This window comes from Hippoglossus hippoglossus, chromosome 23 (genome assembly GCF_009819705.1).
Source record: "Hippoglossus hippoglossus isolate fHipHip1 chromosome 23, fHipHip1.pri, whole genome shotgun sequence".
Classification (NCBI taxonomy): domain Eukaryota; kingdom Metazoa; phylum Chordata; class Actinopteri; order Pleuronectiformes; family Pleuronectidae; genus Hippoglossus; species Hippoglossus hippoglossus.
The window spans coordinates 405,737-419,389 of NC_047173.1; the positions used below are offsets into that span (position 1 = coordinate 405,737).

Here is a 13,653-nt window from a genome sequence, read left to right on the forward strand (position 1 = left end):
AATGTCGGGGCTTGCGGACACTTGGATGACCCCACACGAGCAGTGTGGAGGCATGTTATGTTTTTGCTGTTGTTTTATTACATCTGAAGTAAATGTAGCTGGTTACTTCAATTGTATCGGATTCGGCTCCAACAAAGTTTACCCCTGAAGCTCCAGAAGTGTTTTGTGGACTCGAACACTTCACCCACCCCTCCATCGGCATAGTGGTGAGTAGATGATGAATGAATTTTTATTTATCGGTGAACAATCCTTTTAATACACCAATATTACAACTTTTAAATTTAACATAGAAGTATGAAAAATATTTGATATGTAGTAGTGTCGTTTCTCAATAACTAGCTGTGTATTACCAACATGCTTTCTAAGCATTCTTCCCACCTCTTTCTCAGTGTCTCTGGAGATGCAAGCCCACTGGTTCTCTTGAACACTGTAAGCCCAGAAGTCAGCCAGGTCTTGTGTGCCATCCCAGCCCCCAAACAGGTACACGGTCTCTGCAAGGAAACAACAAGTGCTCAACATGTGGATGAACTGCAGTTCCACAGGGCATGTCCATTCCGTTTTGGAGAACGCTGCCAGCAGCTAGCTATGCTTAAGTATTTTGCCATCACAGTATTTTATTCCTGCACCTGTCAGCTGTGCAATTTGGCAGTGACTGAATTTGTGACTGTCCGGAGGGGGCAGACTGCTCAGTCCACAATTAGAGAAATACCAGTTCAAGTTTCGAGCAGATTATCTCCACTCAACGACACACCCGTTGAGAAGCAAACTCATTGGTGACTCAGTTTTAGGAAACGTGAGGTTAGCGACACCAGCGAACATAGTCTATTGCAGACATGTCCGGTCAGAGAGCCAGGCGAAATGCACGGGCTCCACTAGCCGAGCCAGAGTGCACACAGCCCCGCTGGACAGAGAGCACTGCGGAGTGCACAGGCTCCACTGACTGAGCCATGGTGCGCAATGCCAGGCTAGACACACACCACAGAGTATTTGGTGTTATTAAATCATTTTTTCAGCGTTCCAGAGAGCCCAGTGCCTGCCCCGTCAAGTTAACCCACATGCTTTACTCTGTGATGAAGATGAACAAAAACCCACACAGGAGTAGTCTCACTGATGCACACCTTCACTCCATCTCAAGATGGAGTGATAAGAGATATGAGTCATAGCATAAGTTGAACAGCTGAGTCAAAACACTAACTGCAAGGGTCTCACCAGTCTGAACGTCAATGACCATTTGATGTCCTCCCCTCATTCCTGGTCTGTTGTCATCGCCGTCACCTACAATAAGAGGAAGGAGGAGGATGGTGTATGAGCATTGGAGGTGTTGAGTAAAAATTGACAAAGGATAATTTGGGATGTATGTAACAATAGTTTAGTAGGAGTAGTGAAGGGCAGGAGGGAGGCACAAATAAAACTAAACTGGCATATTGGATTGATAGATTGGGAAGACTTCCCACTTGAATAGTGGATCTCACCGCTGATGTCATCTCGGTTGATTTCTGGGACACTTGTCCCTTTGTTGCATTTCGGAATGATCTGACTCCACCTCGGCTTGTACTCCTGCTGGCTGATATACTGATTAAATAAACCATCTAGCAAGGAGAAAAGATGAAATATAGTTTTAAAAAACACAATTTTATTGAGCAGAAACCTGACAAAGCAGCAATTACCTAATTAAATTCTAAAGGCAACCTTAAACTCTACTGTAACCCTAAATGTTTTAATGGCATTTCATCAGGCCAAGTACAGTACCTCTCACAGCTTTGTCAATGAGTTCCTCACAGGCATCAAAGTCTCCTTGTAGCACCAGCCGGTCATGTAAGTGAGTGAGCATGGGGTGCTCTAGTGCTATCCGAGTTTTTTTCTGGAGCGACTCAAAGGCCTCTGTGTAGTTATGCTGCCTGAAGTGCTTGAGGCAAAGGCGAATGGCTTCCTGTTCTCTGTACTGCAAGAGCACAATGGAGAGGAAATGGATACCTGCTCAAATTAGTCCACAAACACAAACTTCTACTGTCAGGCACATGTGCTTGAAAAGTCCCATTCAAGGCTAGATATTGAAATGACATTTCCCCATGGTGAGACTGATAAAATAATTGTCCTTAATCACAAATCAGACAAACCTTTATCACAACATGTACTTCAACACTTCTTTTTTTAGGGATGTTAGCGAATTCCAATATCTCAGCATTAACTTGGTGAGTAAAGTGTTGTAATGTAAGAGGCCGAGAAACAGGGTGGCTAAGGATAAGGGGGTAGAGCAGTCGTCCTCTAACAGAAAGTCGGTGGCTCGATCCCAGTCTTCCCCATCTGCATGCCAAAGCGTAAGATACTGAACCCCAAATTGTCCCTCATAAAAAAGGGCTGCACTTTATTAATGTGTGTGTGAATATCAAAAAACTGTATTGTACAGCGCTATATAAATACAGGCCATTTACAGACAAATGGAACAGAAGCACACGGGTAAATAGACAAAACAGCCCGTATAAGTATAAAATCCATGGCAACCAGGGAAAACTATGATTCCAACCTTGATGAATATAATTTTGTTTAAGATTATCTTCACAGCGTCTTCAACTGCTCTTTCCAGCAATATGATTGTTCTATGTATTTAGAATTTGAATCAATGATTTTTTGTCATTGAGTTATTCGATCAATCATTTCAACCCTGCATTTTATAACTCCAAGTAACCATGAGGTGCTTACCTTGCTATACCAGTTAAGACAGGGTTGCACCACATCGGGATCTTCAACACCATGCAGCTCAATGTACCAGATGCTAAAATTAAAACTAGGACCCCAGGACATCAGAGGAACTGAGACACAGAAAGAGAATACAGTAACAAAAGAGCACTGTAAAAAGACAGATTTTCCCATGTAACACAAAGCACACACACTGATACAAACTGAATCAGCTCTCACCTATTTTGACAAATCTGCAGGGAAACATCTGCTCATCAATCTTGTACTTTAAGGTGAATGTTTCCTTGTTGTAGTCATTCTTAAGGCCACTGGCAAAGGAAGAAGGAAAGAAAAAGAAGATGTGGTTTCACAAATTGAATTTTTTTAGATTGAAATGACACCAGCATGCTGGTACATTTTGGGGAATGGCCCAACTGTGGCAATTACCCACAATCCATTTGTCAGCTGATTGTAATGAAGTTTCTTCTAGGACTTTTTAGCAGTGTGGGCAGGCCAGCTAGCCAGCAATGCAAAAATCAATAAGTGGAAAAGTATAAGGCTCATAAACTATGGAAGAAATAGTTTTAATCCCACATCAAAATTAGGCATATAGGCTGACATTTTTTCTCTAGTAGGCAATTTATGCACAAAACACAATAAAAGATTTTCATACTATTTGTAGTTGCAAAAATACAAGGCTAATTAACTAATTACAGAAGAATGGGTAGTATCAGAGTTAATAATAACTCCACTTGAAGTTACAGTTAAGGGACTTCTAAGTTGACATTTGTCTAAATAAAAGAAATAAAAAAATTAAGTTTAGTGGGGGTTTTATTTATATGAGATAATAATACTAACACTTCATGTGAATATAATCCAATCTTATTCCTACATTATGTATTTTATCTCTACTTCAAAAGCATGTAATTATTACTGAAAACATAGTATATATTTGTTAAATAATGCTGAGTTCAAGGTAAAACATAGCCTATGTTAAAATATACTGTCTTAAAGTTGCAGTGTGTAGAATTTAGTGACATAAAGTGGTGAAGTTGCATGTGGCAGCTGAATACCCCTCACCTCATCCTCCCCTTCCAAACATGAAAGAGAACCTGTGGTATCCTTCAGTTTTCATAAAAACTCAAAGGGTGTTTAGTTTGTCCAGTCGAGGCTACTACAAGAAACATGACGGACTCCATAGAGAGGACCCCCGCTGATGTTAATATAAAGTATTTCAATATAAAGGGCCCATTCTAGGGTAAATAAAACAATTTGTATAATTTAGATGAAACACACTCGTGAAAACATCACTAGGATTAGTTTATATTAAATTTCTGTCAATAGATCCCTTTCACCTAAATCTTACAACCTGGACCTTTAAAATGGTATAGAACAAATAAAGGACACTTTAAAAAGAAATGTCAAGGATGACCACAAAACACAACATGCTCATCTTGTAGCTTCTAAAAATAAATACCGTTCCGAAGAAATGTATTAAAATGTGTGTACATTATAATTCATAATAATAATAATATATATATATATATAATAATAATCCTATATTTGTTGACCTACCATACAGCCTGTGAAAAACTGTTGTAGGTATGTGGAAATTTGTTCTAATGCACCTGGCGAGTGCTTCAACTGTTTCCAGTTCCTTCAGAGTACACAACAAAGAGCAGGTCGAGAGAAGAGTCACAGACAACGGACGAACATACAGCCAGACAGAAAAACGAAAGTCAGATTGAAGGAGAGTGTGTCAACGGTTGACGCTCGCAGTTAGCGCCATTTCTCCATGCCTAGCATCACTGTTCTGTGGGGAAAACAGAAACTACACTGAATCCTGGGCTCAAACACTTCTTCTTGAGGCAAGTGACCTCCAGTCTGAGAGTAAAAGCTTTCTTCAAGATCTGTTTGTGTGTGAAATCACGGTAACTGGAGTGAATGTTTGCTAGCTGTGGTTAGATTGATGTTGTATTTATTTAACACTTGTTAAATTTAATGGGGTCCTTGCATTTTGTGTTATTCAAGGGTGAGTAAACTTTACATTAGCCATCTTTAGAGTTGACTTTTGTTTTGCATCGTCAGTTAGGGCATGTTGTATTGAACTGTAGCTACTGTTAGCTATCTTTACACAAGGTTGTGAGAAATGCTAACTTTTAGTTTCTGTGGCAAGTCGCTTCGGACATTGAAGGGTTATGTACTTCATGGCTTTGGAGATGGCTTTGGAGCCTCTAGGCTCTCGCCCAGGGGGCACGTGATGACATCAACGATGCTCAGCAGTAACTGCAGCTATGCATTGATACTACCGGAACTAGCGATGCTACCACGCACCCTTGTAAATGACAATTTTACAGTCACCCATTCCCACACACATTCATACAGTGCATCTATGTGCAGCATTTTCTCTATGGCAGTAGCAGCTCTGCTGGAGGAATTGCAGCAGCGGGTTTAACTTTATGAGAGCTCAACAGGCTGCACCTGTCTTCTGGAACCACAACACTACACTGTGGACGTTTGAACTGCTGTTTTGGTCTGGGTTTGACAATTGTTTTAATAAACGTTGGCAATCCTGTTAGCTCTTCAGAAAACCCTCAGGTTTTCGGGGGTTGTTTTCAAACTCATGCTATAGATTGTGTTTATATTCAGTGCCTTAGGTCTTAATGGGTTCATATTCATATATTCTTCATAAATTCATATTCTTTCCAGCACTTCTTGTACAATGCTGTTTTTACATTTATTACAGACATCTGCAATTAAATTGTGACTATAATTCCAGTTTCAGATAACTACAATTTAATTCTGCCTTGTCATATTCCAAGTTCAAGATGTTTTAAATTATCTAACCATCACACTCACTCTTTTCCTCACGCACGCACGCACGCACGCACGCACGCACGCACGCACGCACACGCACGGACACGTGTAAACTCAGACTGGGTAAAGACAACAGACTTATTTAACTTAGTAAATGTATGTAGAGCTGGAGGAGATGTAGGGGCATGCTCCATTTGGCTTGACGTGGTTGGCGCAGCACCCAGAAAGGAGCAGCATGTTCTAACATAAACCGAATGCATCACATGTTCTACACTATCTAATCAATAGAGTGTCAAGCCATTGTTTTCCATCTTGAATTTGTCCAGAGTTGTAACTTAACCTTGGCTGTGAGACAGTACAACGATTGCCAAGTATCATTTTGTGGATATGAATATGAATATATACATATATATATACACACACATATACATATATATACACACATATATATATATATATATATATATATATATATATATATATATTCACATGCAATGCTGTCATCCAGTCTGAGCTGCAATTCATAATCAACCATTTCCCGTAACAATTAAAAGTTGCATTTTACTCATTTATGTGAGAAATTAAAGCTGCTTTCAGACATGCACTACAGTTCAAACAGTTTCCTAAGATTTTCTGGAGGGGCTGTAATTGAGAATATAAATGTCTGAGTCAGTTGCTCCACACAATTTTTTGAAATTTCCTGCCAGCCCCCTTTTAAAATGTCCAGAAAATGTCAGACTGAGCCCATGGGAATATACAGAAGGAAAATGTTCAGATAAATTCACAGCAAGTTGATGTCGTTTATAACACTAAACAGATGTAAAACTGGAAGAAAATAAATATATTTTCGGATGAAAAAGAGGTGCCATACACAGACGACGCAGACAATGTGATGCCATCATAATATTGAGTTAACACGATGTTGAGCGTTTGAAACTTTCTGTCGACTTGGTTACCCTGCTACGCACAGGGGAACAAAGCAACCCAAGAAGATTATGGGACAAGAAATGGTGGTGTGAAAAAAACAATTCCCAAAGTTATCTTTGAACTTTTTCAGGCAATGGTCTGCAATTTTGGGGATACAAATCTCTGCAGATCAAAGGTGACCAGTGGCAAAGCTAATGCCACTGAACTAGCCGTAGCAGAAAAATGCATATAGGGTCAGTATTAGCAACAATATCAATCTGGTGGATTTAGAATCAATGCTTTGAGACCAGGTCATACAAAAGTGAACCCAGACATTAATAATACAATTTCATGCTGATACTTTATTGCTTTAGACAGTTCGTTTCCTCCTTAATTGTCTTAAATGCATTAGAGCTTACCCCTAGGCTGAGCATCACCCCAATTTACTCCAAACAATCCCAATTCCCCTCAAAAGATGACAAAAATACTGCATTGCTACATCACATGAAAGTTATGGCAAATTCAGTCACTTCTGGCCAAGATATTGAAAAAAAAAAAGTTTGGATTATTCTTTCATAAGCAGTAACATCTCACCTGGACAAAAGTTCTGTCATGTTCTCTTCACTCATCCCACCAAAGACTTTAAACTTCTTCAGGTTGCAGACATGAGTCTTTTCATACTTTCCAAAGGTGATGCTCTGAGCAATAGCCGGCCTTTCCATTTTCAAGATTAAAAACTGGAGGGAAAGAGACAGAGAGAGGAGACATAACATAGACTGAAACCAAAGGACGATTGTGGTGATATTATTGCTGTGTGTTAATGAATCCTGAAATTGACTGTGCTTCTGGTATCCAAGCCACAAGATCAGCCTAAAGGCCATTCATGATTCTGCGCACGTAGCCTAGGCATAAGGCTGAGCATTTATAGTTGTGCGTTGGAATGTGTGAGTCGGCTGCAATTACACCGATGAAATGCTGGTTGAGTATCTTCCGGTTTCTGGTCCGCTTATTTACAAATTCTCTGGACAATGGCAAGTGTTACTAAGTGGATTGTGTTAGAGTTTGGAGCTGATAGATGTTGAAGAGCAATTACTTTTTCTTAAAGAACTGCAACAAAGAAAAGAAAGACGTCGTCCTTGTTCTTTCCTTCAACTCAAGTCAAAAATGTCGGCGAGTCCAAGCGATCACAGCTCTTGCGGTCTGCATCAAGCGACGCATAGTTACGTTTTGGGGAGGTGCGCGCCAGGGTACGGTGTAGAGCTCTGCGGAGGGTACACGTCTACGCGACGCGTAGGCTACAGCGTAGTTAGAGGTTTTTTTGTTCAGTTTACTGCTTTAGTTCTGTGAGAATTTATTTAATATCTAGGCAAAATTTGTATTGTACATTGAAATATCCTGAACTGAAATGATATTCGAGCAAATCAAGTCCAATTGAACCCAGCCCAGGTTAATACATTACCAATGTATATGGGAACTGTCAAGAAATTGTATAATAGGTGTATTATTGCAGTGCCAAACGGCACAGTAAAACATTTTGGGTGCACCTAAATGAAAAAGTTAGGCACACCAGTGAAACCAATGTAAAAAAAGTTAGTCTGGAGCCCTGTAGTATAAACATGTACAGTGATTAGTAATAAATTATAGAAATTCAAAAAGTAGTATTTCATATATAATGTTAACTAATGAAAAAAAAAGTCATCTTTCCCACTGGGTGTCACCACAAGATGTGGCAGCAAGCGAAATATGATAGTGAGGGTGCTGGAGCAACTCCCAGCCAAAAGACGTGTCCTGATTGAAGACAGAAAACATGGTCACCTCTTCCCAACCTGGCAGGAACTTTCTGTGTTGAATTAATGCAGCAATGAAGCCAGTGGCGAATTTCACAAACATTCTTTCAGGTGAAAAATACCTCACTGTGTTCTCAGCAAAGCCTGTGTTAGAACTTTTTAAAGTCAAACTTCTATCAGCAGACTTAAAGACAAACTTGTATCACTAGACACTACACTGTGACACACCAGTGACACTATACTGACCGCAAAGATAAAAGAAAACATGTGTTGGGTATTGACGGAGAACTACAGCCCACCTGAAAACCAAAACCTCCTGAGAAAGGCCACCACCTTCAAGGCTCCAGACAAACTTTTTAGATTGGCTGCACTGGTGCACCTACCTCTTTCATTTAGGTGCACCAGCACATACTTACAGCACCACAATAATACATATATTATACCTTTTCTTTACAGTTCCCATATAAATTGATAATTTATTGACCAGGGCTGGATATCATCCCTGACTTCCCAAAATCAATTCAATTCTGATTCACAAGGTCTCGATTCAATTGGATTTTCAATTAGATTCAATATTGATTCAGTTAAAGATATTTTATTGTACAATTCCAATTTTACTTGGATATGAAAGAAATTATCAGAGAACTAAAGCTGTACACTCGATGGGATGGTTATGCTTTAAATGAGCTTTTAGGTTTGCATTGTATTAGGTTAGTATTAAGGGTGCTCCGACTGATCAGCCACCGATAGGTATCGGCCGATATTCCCTCGAATTAGTTTGATCGTCGATCAGAGGAGACGATCAGATGAGGCAAAATAAACAGCTGTCGCTCATGAAATGCAACTCTCAGAGATGAGAAGGACTTGAGACGGATCACTCGTTATTTTTTTCAGTACTTTTGTATTCTAACTTAGGTAGTTATTTGATCACTATTTTTTCCCGGAGCTGATGGTGGAAATAGCTAACGAGTAAGGCATCTTGCTTCTCTTCTCAACTCTGTTGAAGGTTGCACATGCGCAGTATTTAATTAATTCCACAGGAAAGTTAAGCTTAAGTAAAGCAGCTGTTGCCCTGACAATTATAAACAGTTTTCAGAATTAATGATACTTTCTCATTCCTTGATTTTATACAATGTTGTTAATAGAGTTATATAAATAAATAATCATTGTATACACCTGACGTGTTGTAAGTACACATGAAACACGCTGTCTGATCACTATTTGCTTCTATGTGATGCAAATGACGCGTTTGTGGTCTCGTGTAAGCAGCAGATGTTTGTGTTCCAGAATATCACCAGATTCCCTCCAAAATCTTGCACTTTTGAGCGTTGTTGAGTGAAGAGAAACTTTATAAACTTTGTGTTCTTAATTATTTGAGCCTTCTTGTAAATTTGGCTAATGTTATACATGAAGTTATTTCTTTCTTTGTGTAAAAAACAATTGTGCGAGTTATCCCTGTGTTGGCTCAGTAGTGTTGCAGTCAGTAAAAATGCAACGCATTTCGTCTTTTTCATTTCGCATTTCATCTTATCACGAGTGGTCTGTCTGATCGGGTTGTATAACCTCCTCTACTGCGATCTGCTGTTTGTGACTCCCGGGTGAGAGCCTGTCACAGCCCGGCAGGACAGATGCTGCGTGGTGCAAACAGGACGCACATTTTTCCTTTCTTCATCTATCTGTGATGTGAAAATATCAGATTTCCACACAGTCAGAGGAAGTAAAAGTGTGTGTCCTGTTGATATAGTTCAGTTACAACACAGCGTCACTCCTGCAGCTGCTGACAGCACAGGTGAAACATGTGACACAGACACAAGCTGATACAGGAGTTTAATGTGGCGCTGAGATCAAAAATAAAAAGTAACAACTTGACAGTAATAATGGATATTTACTGACAAAGTTCTGAGTAAGACTTAGTGCTGTAGTGTTTATTTGCATATATAGCAGGGAATCCCATCATAAGTGGTCACTTGGATCACCCAAGACGCATGTGTATCAGGCGTAAACAGGGCCATAGACCCCTGATCGGTATCTGCTGATACTGATTCAAACGATCAGAGATCGCCCCCAAAAATCCTGATCGAATCACCCTTAGATCTTTTAGACCCCATTTTGTACATACGCCACATCTTACTAAAACCTTGGGATAAATAAAAACATACTTGACAGGAGAATCTGCGCACGTACGTAAACTCGTAAGAAAAACATTGGGGGGGGGGGGTTTCTGGGATTTATTAAAACACCAACATTTGGAACAGTAAAGAAAAGAACACTCAAGAACATGTTGGACTTGACTTCACATAAAACTACGTAAACAATAATATCTAGAATAGGAACGCAAACAGAAAGAGATACGTCTATGTCGCTTCAATAACAATAGCGTTCCTATATATAATATGTACAGGACACTCATGGTACCGCCGATAGTCAGTCAGTGGGGGACTCCATAGTGAATAAATCCACCAGATTCCTCCTGACTCAAACTTTAGAGATAAGTAAAAAAGAAGATCCTCTCCGACCTCAACACTCATTGCTCTGATGCTACTTGTCACTTCTGTGTGTTGGTTCAGATTACCCAGATGTGGTCCCGGGGTTGTGATTGAATTTGAGTGTGATTGGACACACACGCAGCAGGTGCTGCCTGTGGCAGTGTGTGGGATTGGGCAGGGAGACTGGTCGCGGCTCGGTCTTAGCGTATCGTGTACCGAAAATTTCAGTTTTGGTTCGAGAATCGTTACAGCCCTAGCCGACAGGTATGTGTGTGATATGACTAACACTGTATGTTAGGAAATAATTACAATTAAGTCAGTATCATCCGTGGATATAACCAATGAATTCTTGAAAAATCCTAGCTCCACTGAGATTTACCATCTTGTCGATAGCGCTGTAAACTCACTACGATTAACATTAGACTCCATAGCGCCTCTAAAAAAGAAGCGTTAATTAAATTAGCTCCCTGGTACAATTTTAAAAACACATGAATTAAAACAAGCAAGAAAACTAGAAAGGAAGTGGCGCTCCAACAACTGTGATGAAAATCTCCTAGTCTGGAAAGATAGTGTTAAAGCATATAAGAAGGCCCTCCAGTAAGCAAGAGCTGCCTACTACTCCACATTAATAAAAGAAAATCAAAACAACCCCAGGTTTCTCTTCAGCACTATAGCCAGTGTCTTTATGAACTTCTTTAACAATACAATTCTAACTATTAGAAATAAAATCTACCATCTCCCGCCCTTAATCGATGCTAATACATCATCAAGCACAGAAATCTCAGGAACAGCAGAGAATCCTAATTATTGAGACAGCTTCTCTCTGATCACCCTTGATCAGCTGACCACAATAATCTCATCGTCTAAATCCACAACTTGCATCTTAGATCCCATTCCTACAAAGTTACTTAAAGAAATTCTGCCCCTAATTTAGTACTTTACTGAATACGATAAATCTGTCATTATCATCAGGATATGTACCACAGTCCTTTAAGCTCGCTGTAATAAAACCCTTCCTCAAAAAACCCACCCTGGACCCGGAAGTTTTAGCCAACTACAGACCAATATCCACCTCCACTTTCAGTCAGGGTTTAGAGCTCATCATAGAAACAGCCTTGGCAAAAGTCACTAATGACCTTCTAATAGCTTAAGAGCATGGGTTTGTGTCTGTCCTCATCTTGTTAGATCTTAGTGCAGCATTCGACACTATTGATCATCACATTATATTACAGTGAGCAGAACAGTTAATTGGCATTAAAGGAACCGCCCTAACCTAGTTTAAATTAATGATGAGTCATCTGTGCGCACCAAAGTTAACCAAGGTGTTCCTCAGGGTTCTGTGCTCGCCCAATTTTATTCCCATTATATATAATTCCACTAGGAAACAATATCGGGACACACTGCTATGCGGATGACACCCAGTTATACTTGTCCATAAAACTAGAACAGTGTAATCAATGAACTAAACCTCAAGCATGTCTCAGGGACATAAAAACCTGGATGACCCGCAATTTTCTCTTATTAAACTCAGATAAAACAGAGGTTCTAATACTTGGCCCTAAACACCTTAGAGATACATTATCTAATGATATAGCTGCGCTAGATGACATTGCCCTTGCTTCCAGTGAAACAGTCAGGAACTTGGGAGTCATCTTTGATCCCAATTGGTCCTTTGATTCTCACTTAAAACAAATTTCTAGGACTGCCTTCTTTCACTTACATCTGAAAAATCAGACATGTCCCGTCTCAAAAAGATGCAGAAAAACAAGTCCACGCCTTTGTTACATCCAGACTTGATTATTGTAATTCCTTATTATCAGGCTCCAGCAGTTAGTCTTTAAAGACTCTGCAGCTTGTCCAAAATGCTGCAGCACGTGTCCTGACAAGAACCAAGAAAAGAGACCACATTTATCCAGTATTAGCTTCACTACACTGGCTTCCGGTTAAATGCTGGCTGATCGTGATCGTAATGGCGGATCCTGTATCGTGTTGGCATCTAATTGTGGATAGTGGTGGACCATGATCGAGCTGGCAGCCGATGATCATGACGATGGATTGTAGATTATGGTGGCATCTGATTGGCTGATCGAGATCTTATTGGCGGATCCTGTATCGTGTTGGCATCTGATTGTGATGGGGGATCCTGATCGTAGTTGCAGCTGATCATGGATATGATTACAACAAGACTGCTTGATATACAATATGCCTACTCAGATACTCTACCATTACTGACAATAACTCCTCAACTCCTTTTTTTCTGATGTTCTCTGTTACACATGTCATCTATTGCATTTCTGTCCATCCTGGGAGAGGGATCCCTCATATATGGCTCTCTCTGAGGTTTCTACCTTTCCCCCCCTGTAAAATGGAAAGTTCACCGAACAATTAAAAGTTTCAGGGGTAAACAGCGTTGCAGCCAAATCCAATAAAATTTAAGTAACTGGGAACCCCTTCTTCAAAAGTAAAAAAACAGAAAAAACACAAAATGCCTCCATACTGCTCCTGTGGATTGAAGTGTTCGTAAGCCCGGACATTCAAATTCGACTCGAAACGGCATCATTTACACCATGTTATTAGCCTAAATGTCCACTACCGGAAGTAGCAATGCTACAAGAACTAGCAATGCTACCGGAACTAGCAATGCTACCACGAACTTTGCGGGTCACCCTTGGGCGAGAGCTTGTGTGGCTCAGGGGGAGGATATCAGGCTGCAATGTCGTTTACCTCTGAGACTCCTAAAGTGTTTTGTGGACTCAAACACTCCCCCCACCCCTCCATAGACAGAGTGAATTTTCATTTTTCAGTGAACTATCCCTTCAATACTAGCAAAATTGTATAAAATCAAGGAATAAGAAAGTATCATGAATTAATTAACTGTTTATTATTGGCAGGGCAACACCTGCTTAACTTTAGCTTAACTTTCCTGTGGAATGAATATCATACTGCTCATGAGCAACTCTCAACAGAGATGAAGAGAAGCA

At 40.0% G+C, this 13,653-nt stretch overlaps 1 protein-coding gene across 4 annotated transcripts in view; it reads right to left on the reverse strand.

Moving 5' to 3' along the window:
• The window catches only part of mkln1 (muskelin 1, intracellular mediator containing kelch motifs), a 35,259-nt gene that overhangs the window by 18,781 nt on the left and 2,825 nt on the right, over positions 1 to 13,653 (reverse strand). For 2 of the 4 annotated variants that reach the window (XM_034578706.1, XM_034578708.1), the window contains exons 3-9: positions 6,994 to 7,136; positions 2,917 to 3,005; positions 2,701 to 2,810; positions 1,750 to 1,942; positions 1,455 to 1,589; positions 1,210 to 1,275; positions 379 to 491 (exon numbers count right to left, since the gene is read on the reverse strand). In XM_034578706.1, coding sequence (XP_034434597.1) covers positions 379 to 491; positions 1,210 to 1,275; positions 1,455 to 1,589; positions 1,750 to 1,942; positions 2,701 to 2,810; positions 2,917 to 3,005; positions 6,994 to 7,136 — 849 coding nt within the window. Of the gene's footprint in view, positions 1 to 378; positions 492 to 1,209; positions 1,276 to 1,454; positions 1,590 to 1,749; positions 1,975 to 2,700; positions 2,811 to 2,916; positions 3,006 to 6,993; positions 7,137 to 13,653 lie in introns of those variants that run through there. The other 2 variants (XM_034578707.1, XM_034578709.1) reach the window with 2 other exon arrangements.